Raw genomic sequence first — 14,548 nt, forward strand, 5'->3', positions numbered from 1 at the left:
GCATCTTGCCTATCGTAATGTAACTACACCCAAACCATGTCAGATATCTACTCCTTCCAGAAAGCAGTCTATGAAAAATTATTACTATAAGTAGATATACACTGAGATATGGGGCACTCTCCATAAGGCTTCTTCAGGCAGATGAAATTCTACCATTAATGACTTACTCTTTTGATCTTTCTGGCTATCAACTCCTTCTTTTCCCTTCAAATTATTCAAATGGAATTCTCTAGCATTATACCAGAAAGAAGAGCAAAGCAATATGCTAACATGACACATCTCATGAAATGTCAAAGTTATTTGAAGTTTTGAGAAGAGAATTTTTTAAATTAATAAGCTTTATTTTTAGAGCAGTTTTAGGTTTAGCAAAATTGAGCAGACAGTACAGAGAGTTTCCATATACTCCTGTCCTCATACATGTATAACCTCCCCCATTATTGACATCCCACACCACAGTGTTATATTATTTGTTATAATCTGTAGAGGATTATCTTAATATAAAAATTATAGAATAAAATGAAGAGTTCACACAATTTTTTAAAAGAGGAAATACAAGGAAATGCCCATCTCTACTCCTCCTATAGCCCCAATTCTTGGAATAGTCCCTCTCTTCTGACTCTAGGTGTTTGGGAAAGCAAAGTTCAAGAAATATTGCCGGCTTACTGACAACTAATACCTTTGTCAGTTGCTTCAATTGCTAGTGAGTAGTAAGAGTCTCCAGAAAAGAACATGCATCTGAGGAAGGGACCTGAACAGGGCGACATGAGTAAGTGATGAGAACAGGGCAGAAAGGCAAAAATATAAGCCCAAAAAACACTTGCATAAATATTTCACACATTTTTCTACAGAATAAATTTAGAAGCCATGAGTGGTGGCTCACATCTGTAATTGCAGCACTTTGGGAGGTTGAGGTGAGAGGATCGCTCGAGTCCAGGAGTTCAAAACCAGCCTGGACAACATGGCAAGATCCTGTCTCTACAAAAAAATTTTTTTAATTAAAAATTAGCCAGGCATGGTGGCACACACCTGTAGTCCTAACTACTTGCAAGGCTAAGACAGGAAGATAACCTGAGCCAAGGAGGTCAAGGCTTTCATAAGCCTTGATCACACCACTGTACTCCAGCCTGGGTAAAGGAGCAAGACTCTGTCCAAAAAAAAAAAAGAATACACTTCCGAGCCTATGTTTTTCTCCATCCCATGTTATATGATCTTTCTACATTGACATGTGTATAGGGTACCGTATATCAAAATGAAAAAACAAGAAAAGAAAAATGACCACCTCTCAATACTTACTAGTATAAAAATACAACATGTTTTATATCTTTTCAAAAAGAGTTTCCAGTTCTAAGCAAGATGGAACAAGTACACTTCATTTAATCTTTTCCATTGAACACAACTATACCCTGAAAAGACTTCATAGTACAGCTTTCTGAAGACTCTGAAGACTCTGAAGAGTAAATGGTAGCAGGTGACTCAAGGAAGGAGAACAGAATTCAAAGCAGTAACAAGCCAGCAATGGGTTTCCTGATTTGTTTTGGTTTTTCTTTCCCATCTGGTGTTACCAGCTTGGATTCAAAAGCAGCTTCAAATCAGGATGCACTTATTGGGTGCAAACAGAAAGTGTGCCAAAAAAGCCTTCTCTTTGGTCAGAGAAGCAAAAAGGGAACTCTTAAGGTTAGAAAGAATAACGAAAATCTGGTTTTCTTAACATTCTCTCACAATCCACACTCCAGGCAAGTCAGCAGTATTGGGGATGATGAAAGCGGTGGAGGCGGCCGGGGCAGTGGCTCATGCCTGTCATCTCAGCATTGTGGGAGGCTGAGGCAGGAGGATCACTTGAGTCCAGGAGTTTGAGACCAGCCTGGACAACATAGTAAGACTCTCATCTCTAAAAAAAAAAAAAAAAGTAATTAGCTGGGTGTGGTGGCACACACCTGTACCCCCAGCTACTTGAGAGGTTGACTTGGGAGGATCACTTGAGCCCAGGACGTCAAGGATGCAGTGAACCATGATCATACCACTGCGTTCCAGCCTGGGCGACAGAGCAAGACCCCAAAACAACAAGCAAAAGCAGTGTATAATGGGCAGTCATCTAAATTCTGAGGAAGGAGACCCTTCTCTCTGACTATAGGAGCTGTGGTCTTGAGGGTACAGATTGATTTACAATAATTTCTTCCTCTGTCTGCATTTTCACTGCTTGATACTTTATGTAGACATAATTACAGGATATGTATGGCAACAGAGGGAAACTAAAGTCCTACCTTTTGGTTGGAGATAGGAAGGAAGACAGTCAGAGAGCTGGAAAGTGTTGAAGATATCAGATATAGGAATGAGCTCATGACAGCAATCCCATTATGTGGTGTATGGTTCTTGCCCTAAATGGCATGCCAAAGGCTGTGAAAAGTATAGGATAGGCCACTATCCAGTTCTCAGAACGCTCAGTGGTGCATATGAAGGACAGGTCCTAGTAGAACAACAAAACTTGTGAAAAGTTAACTGACATTGGGAATAAAGTCTATAAAATGTGTATTGAAACTTATTGCCTGAATCTAACTAGGTAAATTTAGGTAAATTGTTTGTTAAAACAATAACTACATTCTTCTTAAAATATAAACAGGATATAAAGATTCATAAGATAATAACAAAATATCCAGAATATAAACCAAAGTTACTTGGCCTATGAAAGACCAAGGAAATCTCAACTCACAAGGAAATCAATCAATCAATGGACACCAATTCTAAGATGACATAAAGGTTAAAATTATCACACAAAGATTTTAATAGTAGCTATTACAACCATACTCTAAGAAGTAAAGGCAACCCTTATAACAAATGGAAAGACAGAAACACTCAGAAAAGAAATTAAAGATATAAAAATGAATAAGTAAATGTTTTAAAACATAAAAGTACAGTAACAGGCAGGGCGCAGTGGCTCATGCCTATAATCCCAGCACTTTAGGAGGCCAAGGCAGGAGGATCACTTGAGCCTAGGAGTTTGAGACCAGCCTAGATAACATAGTGAGATCCTCTCTCTAAAAAAAAAAAAAAAAAAAAAACAGTTTAAGTTAGCCAGGCATGGTAGTGCATACCTGTAGCCCCAGCTATGCAGGAGGCTGAAGTGGGAGGATCACTTGCACTCAGGGGTTCAAAGCTGCAGTGAGCCATGATCATACCACTGCATTCCAGCCCGGATAACAGAGTGAGAACTTGTCTCAAAAAAAATTAATAATAATAGCACGCAAAATTCAATCATATTTCATACTGGCAAGGGACAACTGAAAACTGAACTTTCAAAAACAATAGCTCCAAAAAATGAATTATTTAGATGTAAATGTAACAAAATATGTGTAAGAGATTTACAATGAAAACTAAAAAAATGCTCATGAAATAAAATGAAAACATAAATGGAGAAACATAGCCTGTTTATGAACTGAAAGACTAAATATAGTTATGATGCCAGTTCTCCCAAAATTGAACCAATACAAATAGATTTAACATAATGCCAATGAAAATCAAACAAGATATTTTGTACATATAGACATCTGAGTCTAAAAAGATTTATATGGAAAAGCAAAGAAACTAAAATAGCCAAAGCAATTTTGAAAAGAAAAAGTTGGATGCATCACAGAACCCAATTTTAAAACTTCCTAAAAAATTACAGTAATCAACACAATGTAATGAGAGAGGAGAAAGGAAGAAACAGGTCAGGCAGGCAGTTAGGGTAGGTCCTCTGTTGAATTCTTTCAAGCAGAAGAACAGCCTGCAGGCACAGATAAGGGAACTTGCATGGTCAGCCTTGCCTAAGACATGCCCATAGCCACACAGATAAGAAAGGCTGCACAGGTGACTTGCCCAAACACACCTGCAATGGAAAATTCCATCCCCTGACACATGTGCAGTAAGTGGAATAAAGCAATATGGAGTAACTCAAGCTCAGGGCCCGCATGCGCATTAAAAGAATGGGGTGTAACTACCAGAACTTTGTGCCTTATGCAAATAAGACACCCAGCCCTTATCAGTTTCTTATAAAAGTCTTTGCATTTAACTGTAAAAACAGCACCCCTCTTCTGGATCCCTTCACCACAGCTGAGAGCTTTCTTCTTTCACTTATGAAACTTTCACTCCAACCTCATCCTTTGTGTCCATGCTGCTTAATTCTCTTGGCCATGAGACAAAGAACTCTAGGTAATACCTCACAACTGAGACTGCTACATTGTGGTGCATTGGCGAGACTGTAATATTGTGAAGGGGTAGATTCATATCAATAGAACACAATAGAGAGTCTAGGAATAGACCCACACAACTATGAACAATTGATTTTTTTACAAAGGTGGAAAAGGAACTAAAAAAGGAACTTACTCTTTTCAATAAATGGCATTGGAACAATTGGACATTCATATAAATAAAAACCTAAAACACTTATATAAGAATTAACTCAAACTGGACCACAAATCTAAATGTGAACAAGTAAAACTATAAGAATTTTAGAAGAAAATGTTTGTAACCGAGGGTTAGATAAAAAAATTCTTAAACATGATAACAAGGAGGAATCTAAGCAAACATGGAGAAGTAGATCTCATAGCTCCAAGGGCCTGTCCCTCTGAAGCAATATCAAAAACTAAAGAAAAATTGTCAATACCAACTTCGTCAGAACTCTAGAACACAGTCATAGGTTTACACCAGTTTAAAAAAAAAATCCAAATCCAGAAGAAAGCAACTTCAAAATGGCATAAAAGTCTTTGACATTTTAGCTTCACCTTGTCCCATCCTCCTCCCTGGCTTGTTGACATTCTTAAACTTGACATTCTGCATTCCTATAGTGAGAACTAGGTCTCTGGTTCTCTAGGGAGCAGAGCAAACTTTATCTTCAAAGAATTGTGTTTATCCGATCTAACCTGTCTGGGGACTACCTATATTATTAATGCAAGGTATCTGCCTTTGTTTCACCTACCTCAAAATTCCCTCAGGGAAGAAAAGCAGCAAATATTCCCCAAAAACATTGTAATGCAAACAAAGAATCCCCAGCGACCTATACAGAAGAATACAGATAGTCCCCAGTACACAGCCAATCTGTACAAACTTGGAGAATTTTTTTTCTTTTTTTTAGAGATAAGGTCTCACTCTTTCCCAGGCTGTAATGCAGTGGAACCATCATAGCTCACTACGGCTTTGAACTCTTGGGCTTGAGCAATTCTCCCACCTTAGCTTCCCAAGCAGCTAAGACTACAGGCACATGCCGCTACATCTGACTAATATTTTAAATTTTGGTATAAAGAAATAGGGAGGGTGGCTGGCAAGATGGCCGAATAGGAGCAACTCTGGTCTGCAGCTCCCAGCAAGATCAATGCAGAAGGTGGGTGATTTCCCCATTGCTGGTGTGTGTCAGGTTTGTCAAAGATCAGATGGTGGTAGATGTGTGGTGTTATTTCTGAGGCCTCCGTTTTGTTCCATTGGTCTATATATCTGTTTTGGTACCAGTACCATGCTGTTTTGGTTACTGTAGCCTTGTAGTACAGTTTGAAGTCAGGAAGTGTGATGCCTCCTGCTTTGTTTTTCCTGCCCAGGATTGTCTTGGCACGGGGCTCTTTTTTGGTTCTATATGAAGTTTAAAGTAGTTTTTTCCAATTCTGTGAAGAAAGTCAGTGGTAGCTTGGAGATTAACATTGAATCTGTAAATTACTTTGTGGGTAATAAGGCCATTTTCACGATATTGATTCTTCCTATGCATGAGCATGGAATGTGTTTCCATTTGTTTGTGTCCTTTCTTGTTTCCATGAGCAGTGGTTTGTAGCTCTCCTTGAAGAGGTCTGTCACATCCCTTGTAAGTTGGATTCCTAGGTATTTTATTCTCTTAGTAGCAATTGTGAATGGGAGTTCACTCATGATTTGGCTCTCTGTTTGTCTGTTATTGGTGTGTAGGAATGCCTGTGATTTTTGCACATTGGTTTTGTATCCTGAGACTTTGCTGAAGTTGCTTATCAGCTTAAGGAGGTTTGGGGCTGAGATGTTGGGGTTTTTTAAATATACAATCTTGTCATCTGCAAACAGAGACAATTTGACTTCCTCTCTTCCTATTTGAATACACTTTATTGCCTTCTCTTGCCTGATTGCCCTGGAGAGAACTTCCAATACTATGTTGAATAGGAGTGGTGAGAGAGGGCATCCCTGTCTTGTGCCAGTTTTCAAAGGGAATGCTTCCAGTTTTTGCCCATTCAGTATGATATTGGCTGTGGGTTTGTCATAAACAGCTCTTATTATGCTGAGATACGTTCCATCATACTTAGTTTATTGAGAGGTTTTAGCATGAAAGGCTGTTGAATTTTGTTGAAGGCCTTTTCTGCATCTCTTGAGATAATCATGTGGTTTTTGTCATTGGTTCTGTTTATGTAATGGATTACATTTATTGATTTGCATATGTTGAACCAGCCTTGCATCCCAGAGATGAAGCTGACTTGATTGTGGTGGATAAGCTTTTTGATGTGCTGCTGGATTCGGTTTGCCAGTATTTTATTGAGGATTTTTGCATCAATGTTCATCAGGGATATTGGTCGAAATTCTCTTTTTTTTGTTGTGTCTCTGCCAGCCTTGGGTACTAGGATGATGCTGGCCTCATAAAACGAGTTAGGGAGGATTCTCTCTTTTTCTATTGATTGGAATACTTTCAGAAGGAATGGTACCAGCTCCTCTTTGTACCTCTGGTAGAATTCGGCCGTGAATCTTTCTGGTCCTGGACTTTTTTTGTTTGATAGGCTATTATTGCCTCAATTTCAGAACCTGTGATTGGTCTATTCAGGGATTCAACTTCTTCCTGGTTTAGTCTTGGGAGAGTATATGTGTCGAGGAATTTATCCATTTCTTCTAGATTTTCTAGTTTATTTGCGTGGGGGTGTTTATAGTATTCTCTGATGGTAGTTTGTATTTCTGTGGGATCAGTGGTGATATCCCCTGTATCATTTTTTATCGCGTCTATTTGATTCTTCTCTCTTTTCTTCTTTATTTGTTTTGCTAGTGGTCTATTTTGTTGATCTTTAAAAAAAAAACTAGCTCCTGGATTCATTGATTTTTTGAAGGGTTTTTTGTGTCTCTATCTCCTTCAGTTCTGCTCTGATCTTAGTTATTTCTTGCCTTCTGCTAGCTTTTGAATTTGTTTGCTCTTGCTTCTCTAGTTCTTTTAATTTTGATGTTAGGGTATCGATTTTAGATCTCTCCTGCTTTCTCTTGTGGGTATTTAGTGCTATAAATTTCCCTCTACACACTGCTTTAAATGTTTCCTAGAGATTCTGGTACATTGTGCCTTTGTTCTCATTGGTTTCAAAGAACATCTTTATTTCTGCCTTCATTTCGTTATTTACCCAGTAGTCATTCAGGAGCAGGTTGTTCAGTTTCCATGTAGTTGTGTGGTTTTGAGTGAGATTCTTAATCTTGAGTTCTAATTTTGCACTGTGGTCTGAGAGACAGTTTGTTGTGATTTCTGTTCTTTTATATTTGCTGAAGAGTGTTTTACTTCCAATTATGTGGTCAATTTTAGAATAAGTGCGATGTGTTGCTGAGAAGAATGTATATTCTGTTGATTTGGGTTGGAGAGTTCTGTAGATGTCTATTAGTTTCGCTTGGTCCAGAGCTGAGTTCAAGTCCTGGATATCCTTGTTAATTTTCTGTCTCGTTGATCTAATATTGACAGTGGGGTGTTAAAGTCTCCCATTATTATTGTGTGGGAGTCTAAGTCTCTTGTACATCTCTAAGGACTTGCTTTATGAATCTGGGTGCTCCTATATTGGTTGCATATGTATTTAGGATAGTTAGCTCTTCTTGTTGAATTGATCCCTTTACCATTATGTAGTGGCCTTCTTTGTTTCTTTTGATCTTTGTTGGTTTAAAGGCTGTTTTATCAGAGACCAGGATTGCAACCTTTGCTTTTTTTTTTTTTGCTTTCTATTTGCTTGGTAGATCTTCCTTCATCCCTTTCTTTTGAGCCTGTGTATATCTTTGCGTGTGAGATGGGTCTCCTGAATACAGCACACTGATGGGTCTTAACTCTTTATCCAATTTGCCAGTCTGTGTCTTTTAATTGTGGGGTATTTAGCAATTGTACTTATGGAGATAGAGTAGAATGATGGTTACCAGAGTCTGGGAAAGGGTAGTGTGTGTGTGTGTGGGTGAGTAAGGTGGGATAGTTAATGAGTAAAAGAAATAGTTAGATAGAATGAAAAAGATCTAGTATTTGGAGCACAACAGGATAACCATAGTCTACAATAATTTATTGTACATTTAAAAATAACTAAAAGAGTATAATTGGATTGTTTGCAACACAGAGAAACGATAAATGCTTGTGGTGATGGATACCCCATTTACTCTGATGTGATTATTATGCATTGTATGCTTGTATTAAACTACCTTATGTATCCCATAAATATATATACCTACTGTGTACCTGCTAAAATTAAAAATATAAAGTTTCAAAAATCAGTTTTTCTTTTAAAACCAAGGTTTACATATTCTCTAATTTTATCCTTTTCCATCACAATTGAACAAAGTTGTTTTGTATACATACAGTGATATTAAAGTTTTTTAGTTTTGGCCTCTTATAATCATTTTTGCTTTTGACCCAGTTGTGTTAAATTATAAATCAGTGGTGCTGCTTTTTAAAAACTAGCATCAGCACTTCTATTTTCCCCATTTCTAATCAACTTTAAAATAAAATAAGGGAAAATTTAGTAAAAAAGTCATGTGATTTACAAGTATAGTTGAACAAAGATAGTGATTATATGGAAAGCATATATTCACTAGAAGATATAAAACCATGTTATAATTAGAAATAATTATTCTTCAGGAGATTTTAAAAGTTCAAATTCCAAATTTGAAATATGGACTAAGAATATTAAAGTAGGCCGGGTGCGGTGGCTCACTCCTGTAATCCAGCACTTTGGGAAGCTGAGGTGGGTAGATTATTTGAGGTCCGGAGTTTGATACCAGCCTGGCCGACATGGTGAAACCCCGCCTCCACTAAAATACAAAAATTAGCCGGGAGTGGTGGTGCGCACCTGAACTTCCAGCTACTTGGGAGGCTGAGGCAGAAGAATCACTTGAACCAGAGAGGTGGAAGTTGCAGTGAGCTGAAACTGTGCCACTTCACTCCAGCCTGGGTGACAGCAAGACTCTGTCTCAAAAAAAAGAAAAAAAAAAAGAATATAAAATTATAACATTTGAAAATACAGATAAAATCAAAGGCAGATTATTTGCAAATACTTGAAATAAGTACTAGGTTATGCATTGTACATATGAGTATATACTATTCTATATATCATTACATATTACATATATTTATTACATATGTTGTTATACACATGTACCTGTGAACATAGTAGTTTACCTCGTTACTCATTTAGGCCAAGGGAGAGTAGGATATTAGGTTATTGTTTGGTTCAGTCACATTTTGGAATTCTGACCAGGAATGATGTGTTGAAAGTAAAGACTAAAGGTCTTTCCTTGCTTCCAGAGGTACTTGCACAGTGAATTGTTTCCTGTTTCACTTATTTAGCTTTTCAGTGTTTTTATTTCAACCCTCTGGGGTGAGAGAAATGCCATTTAGTAAAAAGCAAATGCTAGTAATACTAACAATTTTAATAATAGGACATAAATACTTTGGTCATTAATTACATTTTTGTTACCTCTGAAATATTACAGCATTAGTTACTTTTAGTTATCATTTACTGCAGCCAGCAGTCAAGACACTTAGAGCTTTTTATATTTTTTCCCTCTCGACTGTGAGCACCTTGAGGGTGCTCTTGTCTTGTGTGTGTGTGTGTGTGTGTGTGTGTGTGTGTTATGTGTCACAGTGCCTGGCACTGTTGATTTTTAGGGAATGTTCATTGAGAGAAAGAAGTAATGGAAACTTATTCTTGTAATTCAGTTGTCTTTATATGATTTCTGAAGTCAACTAGTAGTATGCATGGAATAATCACTGTGGTGTATTCGTGGTGACCAACAAGAAAATAAATGAATGGAACACTTGAAAATCTAGGCATCCCACTTTAGTCCAGTGTATTAACTAGCTCCCTATACATTTCTCTTCTTCTTGGCTAAAGCTTCAGCCTAAAATCATTGTACTTAGGGTATAGGTGTTCTCGACAGTTAGTCCATGTTGCCCTTTCTTCTCCATCTGCTGCCAAACAAATGACCAGCATGTGGTGTATGTTTGGTGGGTTCATGAAGTAAGTGTTTATATGATCTCATGTTAACTGGGCACCAAGTATTCAACATTGCCCTAGAGACCCCCATCTTTGGCATGCTGCACATACACTGCCTCTATATATATAAGTTTGTACCTCTCCCAGATGAAGTGGCTTTCTGTGAGAACTGGGATAATAAGATAAACATTAGTAGCTGGAACCCATAGAAGGAGAAGCAGATAGGCTATTGGCAGGTTACATCAATTTTCCTGAAGCTTGGATAAACAGCTGTGAATCTCAACATATCCTGACCTTTGCTTTGGAGAAGGCTGGCAAGCCTATGGTGGCTGTTATCTCGCTCAGAACTTGGTAATACCAATTTATTTTAGTCAGGTGGCTTAGATTTTGTCTGGGAGCCGTACAGCAATGAGAATTCTCAATTATGTAGTTTCTTGATTGCTCATAGTCTTTTATGGAACAAGAGAAAGAATGAATGAGACAGTAATAGAAATTGAATAATATTATATTGAATGCGAAAATATTTAAAATATTTATTGGACTCTCTTGTATTCTGTTAGTCTATAATTATGTGTTCTTATTAAGATTCTTTTCCCATTAGCTAATAACAAAAATAGCTAATTTCATTGGGTGCTTAACTCTTTGCCAAGTACTGTACTGGATTCTCTTTATTCTATTTCAATAACTCACAATCTAGGTTTTATCATCAGCTTGAACTCCATAGTGACATCTCTCTCACAAAAGTATAAAGAACTCATTTTTATTCAACAGCCATTTGTACATGCAATGAATATTGCATGGACAAATGTTGGGAGAGCCCCACTCTATGAGTTTGGAACAGGGAGTTGTCAGAGCTATACTCATTATGCTATCTTTACAGGGATACAACCCTAAGCTTTTAACAGGTAAAATCTCATAAAGTTGGATTAGGGACTCTGGAAGGGCATGAGAGAAGATCAAAGATGACCTTTGAACCTTCTCTCCTATACCACTTTTTAAAATCTTTTCTTGAAGAAAGGAAACCAAGATTGTGGGAGGCATGGTCCAATCTTACCTTTTTTTATCTAATTTGTAAGCGTTCTAAGAAAACAAAACATGCACCTTCTTGAGCTCCTGTGTGAACATGAGACCAAAGCTTGCATTTAACGCTGAACTTTGCCTACCTCCCTAGCAGTAGGTAAATCATACTTTTCAGTGCTTTTACTTGGCAGACAGGAAAATCAGTTGCCCTCTCAAGTAAGTAATGTTTTGCTTCAAATATGTAAGAAGTTATCAGAATTCATTGATACTAACTTAAGATTTTTTTCTTATAATATGTGAAATCAGTAACTAAGACATTTTTTGTGTCTCTTAATAAGTTTACAGTTATTTGGCATATTTGTATATAAAAACATGTATATTTTTAGTTTAGTTTTAATATAGTATTTCTGTACTTATATATAGTTATTTTTAGTTGGAATATACTGTTGCCTCTTGCAATATAGAAACTACCTAAGAAGTGAAATGAAAAAGGTAATGAAAAATGTTTGTAAACACATTAAAGATTAAAACAGTGGCTGAGTCCAGTGAAGGGAAGTGATCCTATGAATTAGTAATGAAAGTGCATTTATAGGTTATTATCTTACTGGGGTCTGAGTTTTCACAGCTGCTGATACTTTCATAGAAGCCTGAGTAGTCTAATAATTTGAGTGTTCATTCTGTTTATGGATTGTTTTTTAATAGAAACACTGAATGGTGTTGCCTCTCTTAAATTACCTCAAATAATCATTATAAAAATAAGTAAATATATCTTGTAAACACAAAAGGTGCTTTCTCACTCTCTGTGTATATGCATTTATAATATAAAATTTTTTAATTATGTATTTTTTATTGAGTGGTAGTTTTAAGAGTTTGAAACTTCATTTAGATCCCATGAATACAATTTGTGACAATTTCTAAGTATATTGGGTTGAAAAAAAATAAGTTTGTGTTATAAACAGAATTGTAAGAATATTTCAGTTGAATAGGAGACCAAGTATTTTAGAAGCAGATGTTGTCATATAAGCAATGAATATGTTAATTATATGTTATTTGTATGTATTATTTAATTAGGTACACACCTAATTTGCTGGTTGTATACAAGTTAACACTTTGTCACCCGCTTGGTTTTATTCTGTGTAGTTGAAAACAAACTGCAGGCTGGGTGCAGTGGCTTATGCCTGTAATCTCAGCACTTTGGGAGGCTGAGGTGGGAGGATCGCTTGAGTCCAGGAGTTCAAGGCTGCAGTGAGCTAGTATTGCACCACTGCACTCAATCCTGGTTGAAAGAGTGAGACCCTCTGTCTATTAAAAGAACAAAAAAGAGAAAAGAAAACAAATGGCAGTTTCTTAAAACTATTTTAAAATTCTAAAATTTAAATATTTAAATATCTTACTAATTCTCTGGTCTTTTCTGCAGTTAGTTAGAAGGAGGAATGTTTTCCTATAATCACAATTGATAATACTAGTTGTTAAAATAACTCAAAGAATACAAAGGATAATAACCTTTTTTGGTTTCTAAGCAAAGCACACATATAGGTAATTGCTTTTAAATATTATGTGTGAAACAACACATTAAAAGTAAGTAGCCATGTTGTGTTACTCATTATTAAAATTATTTTAACAATAATCACACACTCATTTGTTCCTTTATAATTATTTAAGAGGGGGAAATAGAAAATAAGTAGAATTCATCTCATTTATTTTTGCACTGTACTAGATACTTAGGTGAGATATAAAGAAATCTTCAAGTCCCTTTCCTGAGGAGCTTATGGCATTAAAGGTGGGATAAGAAATATTTTTAAAATACTTCAAAAACAGTAAAAGTAACGTGTGAATAAATACCAAAGAATGTGATAAAATTGATGTGTCTTAGAAGTGAAAAGATGAAAATTTTAAATAGAAGTTGCCTGATAAAAGTATGCTTACGATGTTAGAAGTTAGTTCATTTCATTATGAACTGTTCACTAGGTTTTTAAATCAAGTATATCTCAATCTTAGTTCTGCTGATCTGTTGTTCTAGTAAAGAATCACCATCAGCCTTGTTGGAACACAGGCAAAACATGCATCTTATATCTTTTATTTCTAGGCATACTTCCGACAGGGTGTTGCCCTCCAGTACCTTGGACGTCATGCCGATGCCCTGGCAGCCTTTGCATCTGGACTGGCTCAAGACCCCAAGAGTCTCCAGCTTCTGGTGGGGATGGTGGAAGCCGCCATGAAATCTCCCATGAGAGGTAAATATGATAAAAGTACTTGGTATAACATTAATTTAAAGAAGATCATTTCTAGCCTTCCAAGACTTTAGGCTCAGGCACAGAGAATTGATAGGTTATCAAATTTGCTAAGATTTGATATTTTAGACCAAGGAAAATCAAGAATCACTGCCAACAAGTGATGTTAATGAGGCAGAATAGTATGGTAGAAGGGCCACTCACCTAGAAGTTTGTGGACTTATATTACATTCTTAAATTTTTCATTAACTAACTGTATGACAATGGGTAAATGGATCAACTTCTCTAGCTTTTGGGATTATTTAAAAACCCTTATAGTTTTTCTGTAGTCTGAAATTCTATAATTCGAAACCACAACACTTTTAGTAGGAAATTGATTTTCAGATGGACCAGTATATGCCTTCTAGAAATACTCAAATAAGAGAAGACATTTGACATTCTTATATTTCATAAAAGAAATACATATCTAATTGTAGGCTGTGTCTCAGGTTTTTCAGAGGAGCATTAAAAGATTATGTTGAATTAAAAGAAGAAAGAAACAAGACAGATACCAGTTTACATATTTTCTCCCTGTTCTACTTTACACTGGTTGGTATTCTGGAACAAAAAAAAGAATGGATTGAAAATGGTACTGTAGAGGTTGGAGGAGTTCTGAGGCCCAAAACAGATTGGCTTCATTTTGAGGAGTGTTGATTTTTGAGGAATGAATTCTTGGGAAGATTTGACTAAAAGTATGTATAGCAATTGCTATCTTTGGGGAGTGATTGAGACACCGAGGCAGATTTATGGTAGACAGTAGACAGCTAATAATGATTCATTTTAATCAGGGTATGTCAAGCAGAACTCTGTTTTTCAGTCTGAAGTGGTATGTTTTTGAATTTTTCATATGGAAAAATGAACTTAAAATTTTTAATAGCAGCATCATTCAACATTTTATCTAGTTTTGAAAATGTTCACAGCCTTAGATATTTTTAATATACTGGCTAGTATTATACTTGGCTCAAAGTATGTGCCAAATAAAAGTTTGATAAACTAAATGGTACTCATTTGGTCTCTGGGTAATTCATAGCTATAAAAAATATTTTCCTGAAATTCAGGATATTTTAGGAA

At 36.3% G+C, this 14,548-nt stretch overlaps 1 protein-coding gene across 5 annotated transcripts in view; it reads left to right on the plus strand.

Annotated features, from left to right (window-relative positions):
- The window catches only part of TTC28 (tetratricopeptide repeat domain 28), a 755,749-nt gene that overhangs the window by 383,844 nt on the left and 357,357 nt on the right, over positions 1-14,548 (plus strand). For all 5 annotated transcript variants that reach the window (XM_055252441.2, XM_055252442.2, XM_063623363.1 and 2 more), the window contains one exon: positions 13,294-13,441. In XM_055252441.2, the coding sequence (XP_055108416.2) occupies positions 13,294-13,441 (148 nt within the window). The remainder of the gene's footprint in view (positions 1-13,293; positions 13,442-14,548) is intronic.

This window comes from Symphalangus syndactylus, chromosome 18 (genome assembly GCF_028878055.3).
Source record: "Symphalangus syndactylus isolate Jambi chromosome 18, NHGRI_mSymSyn1-v2.1_pri, whole genome shotgun sequence".
NCBI classification, from domain to species: Eukaryota; Metazoa; Chordata; class Mammalia; order Primates; family Hylobatidae; genus Symphalangus; species Symphalangus syndactylus.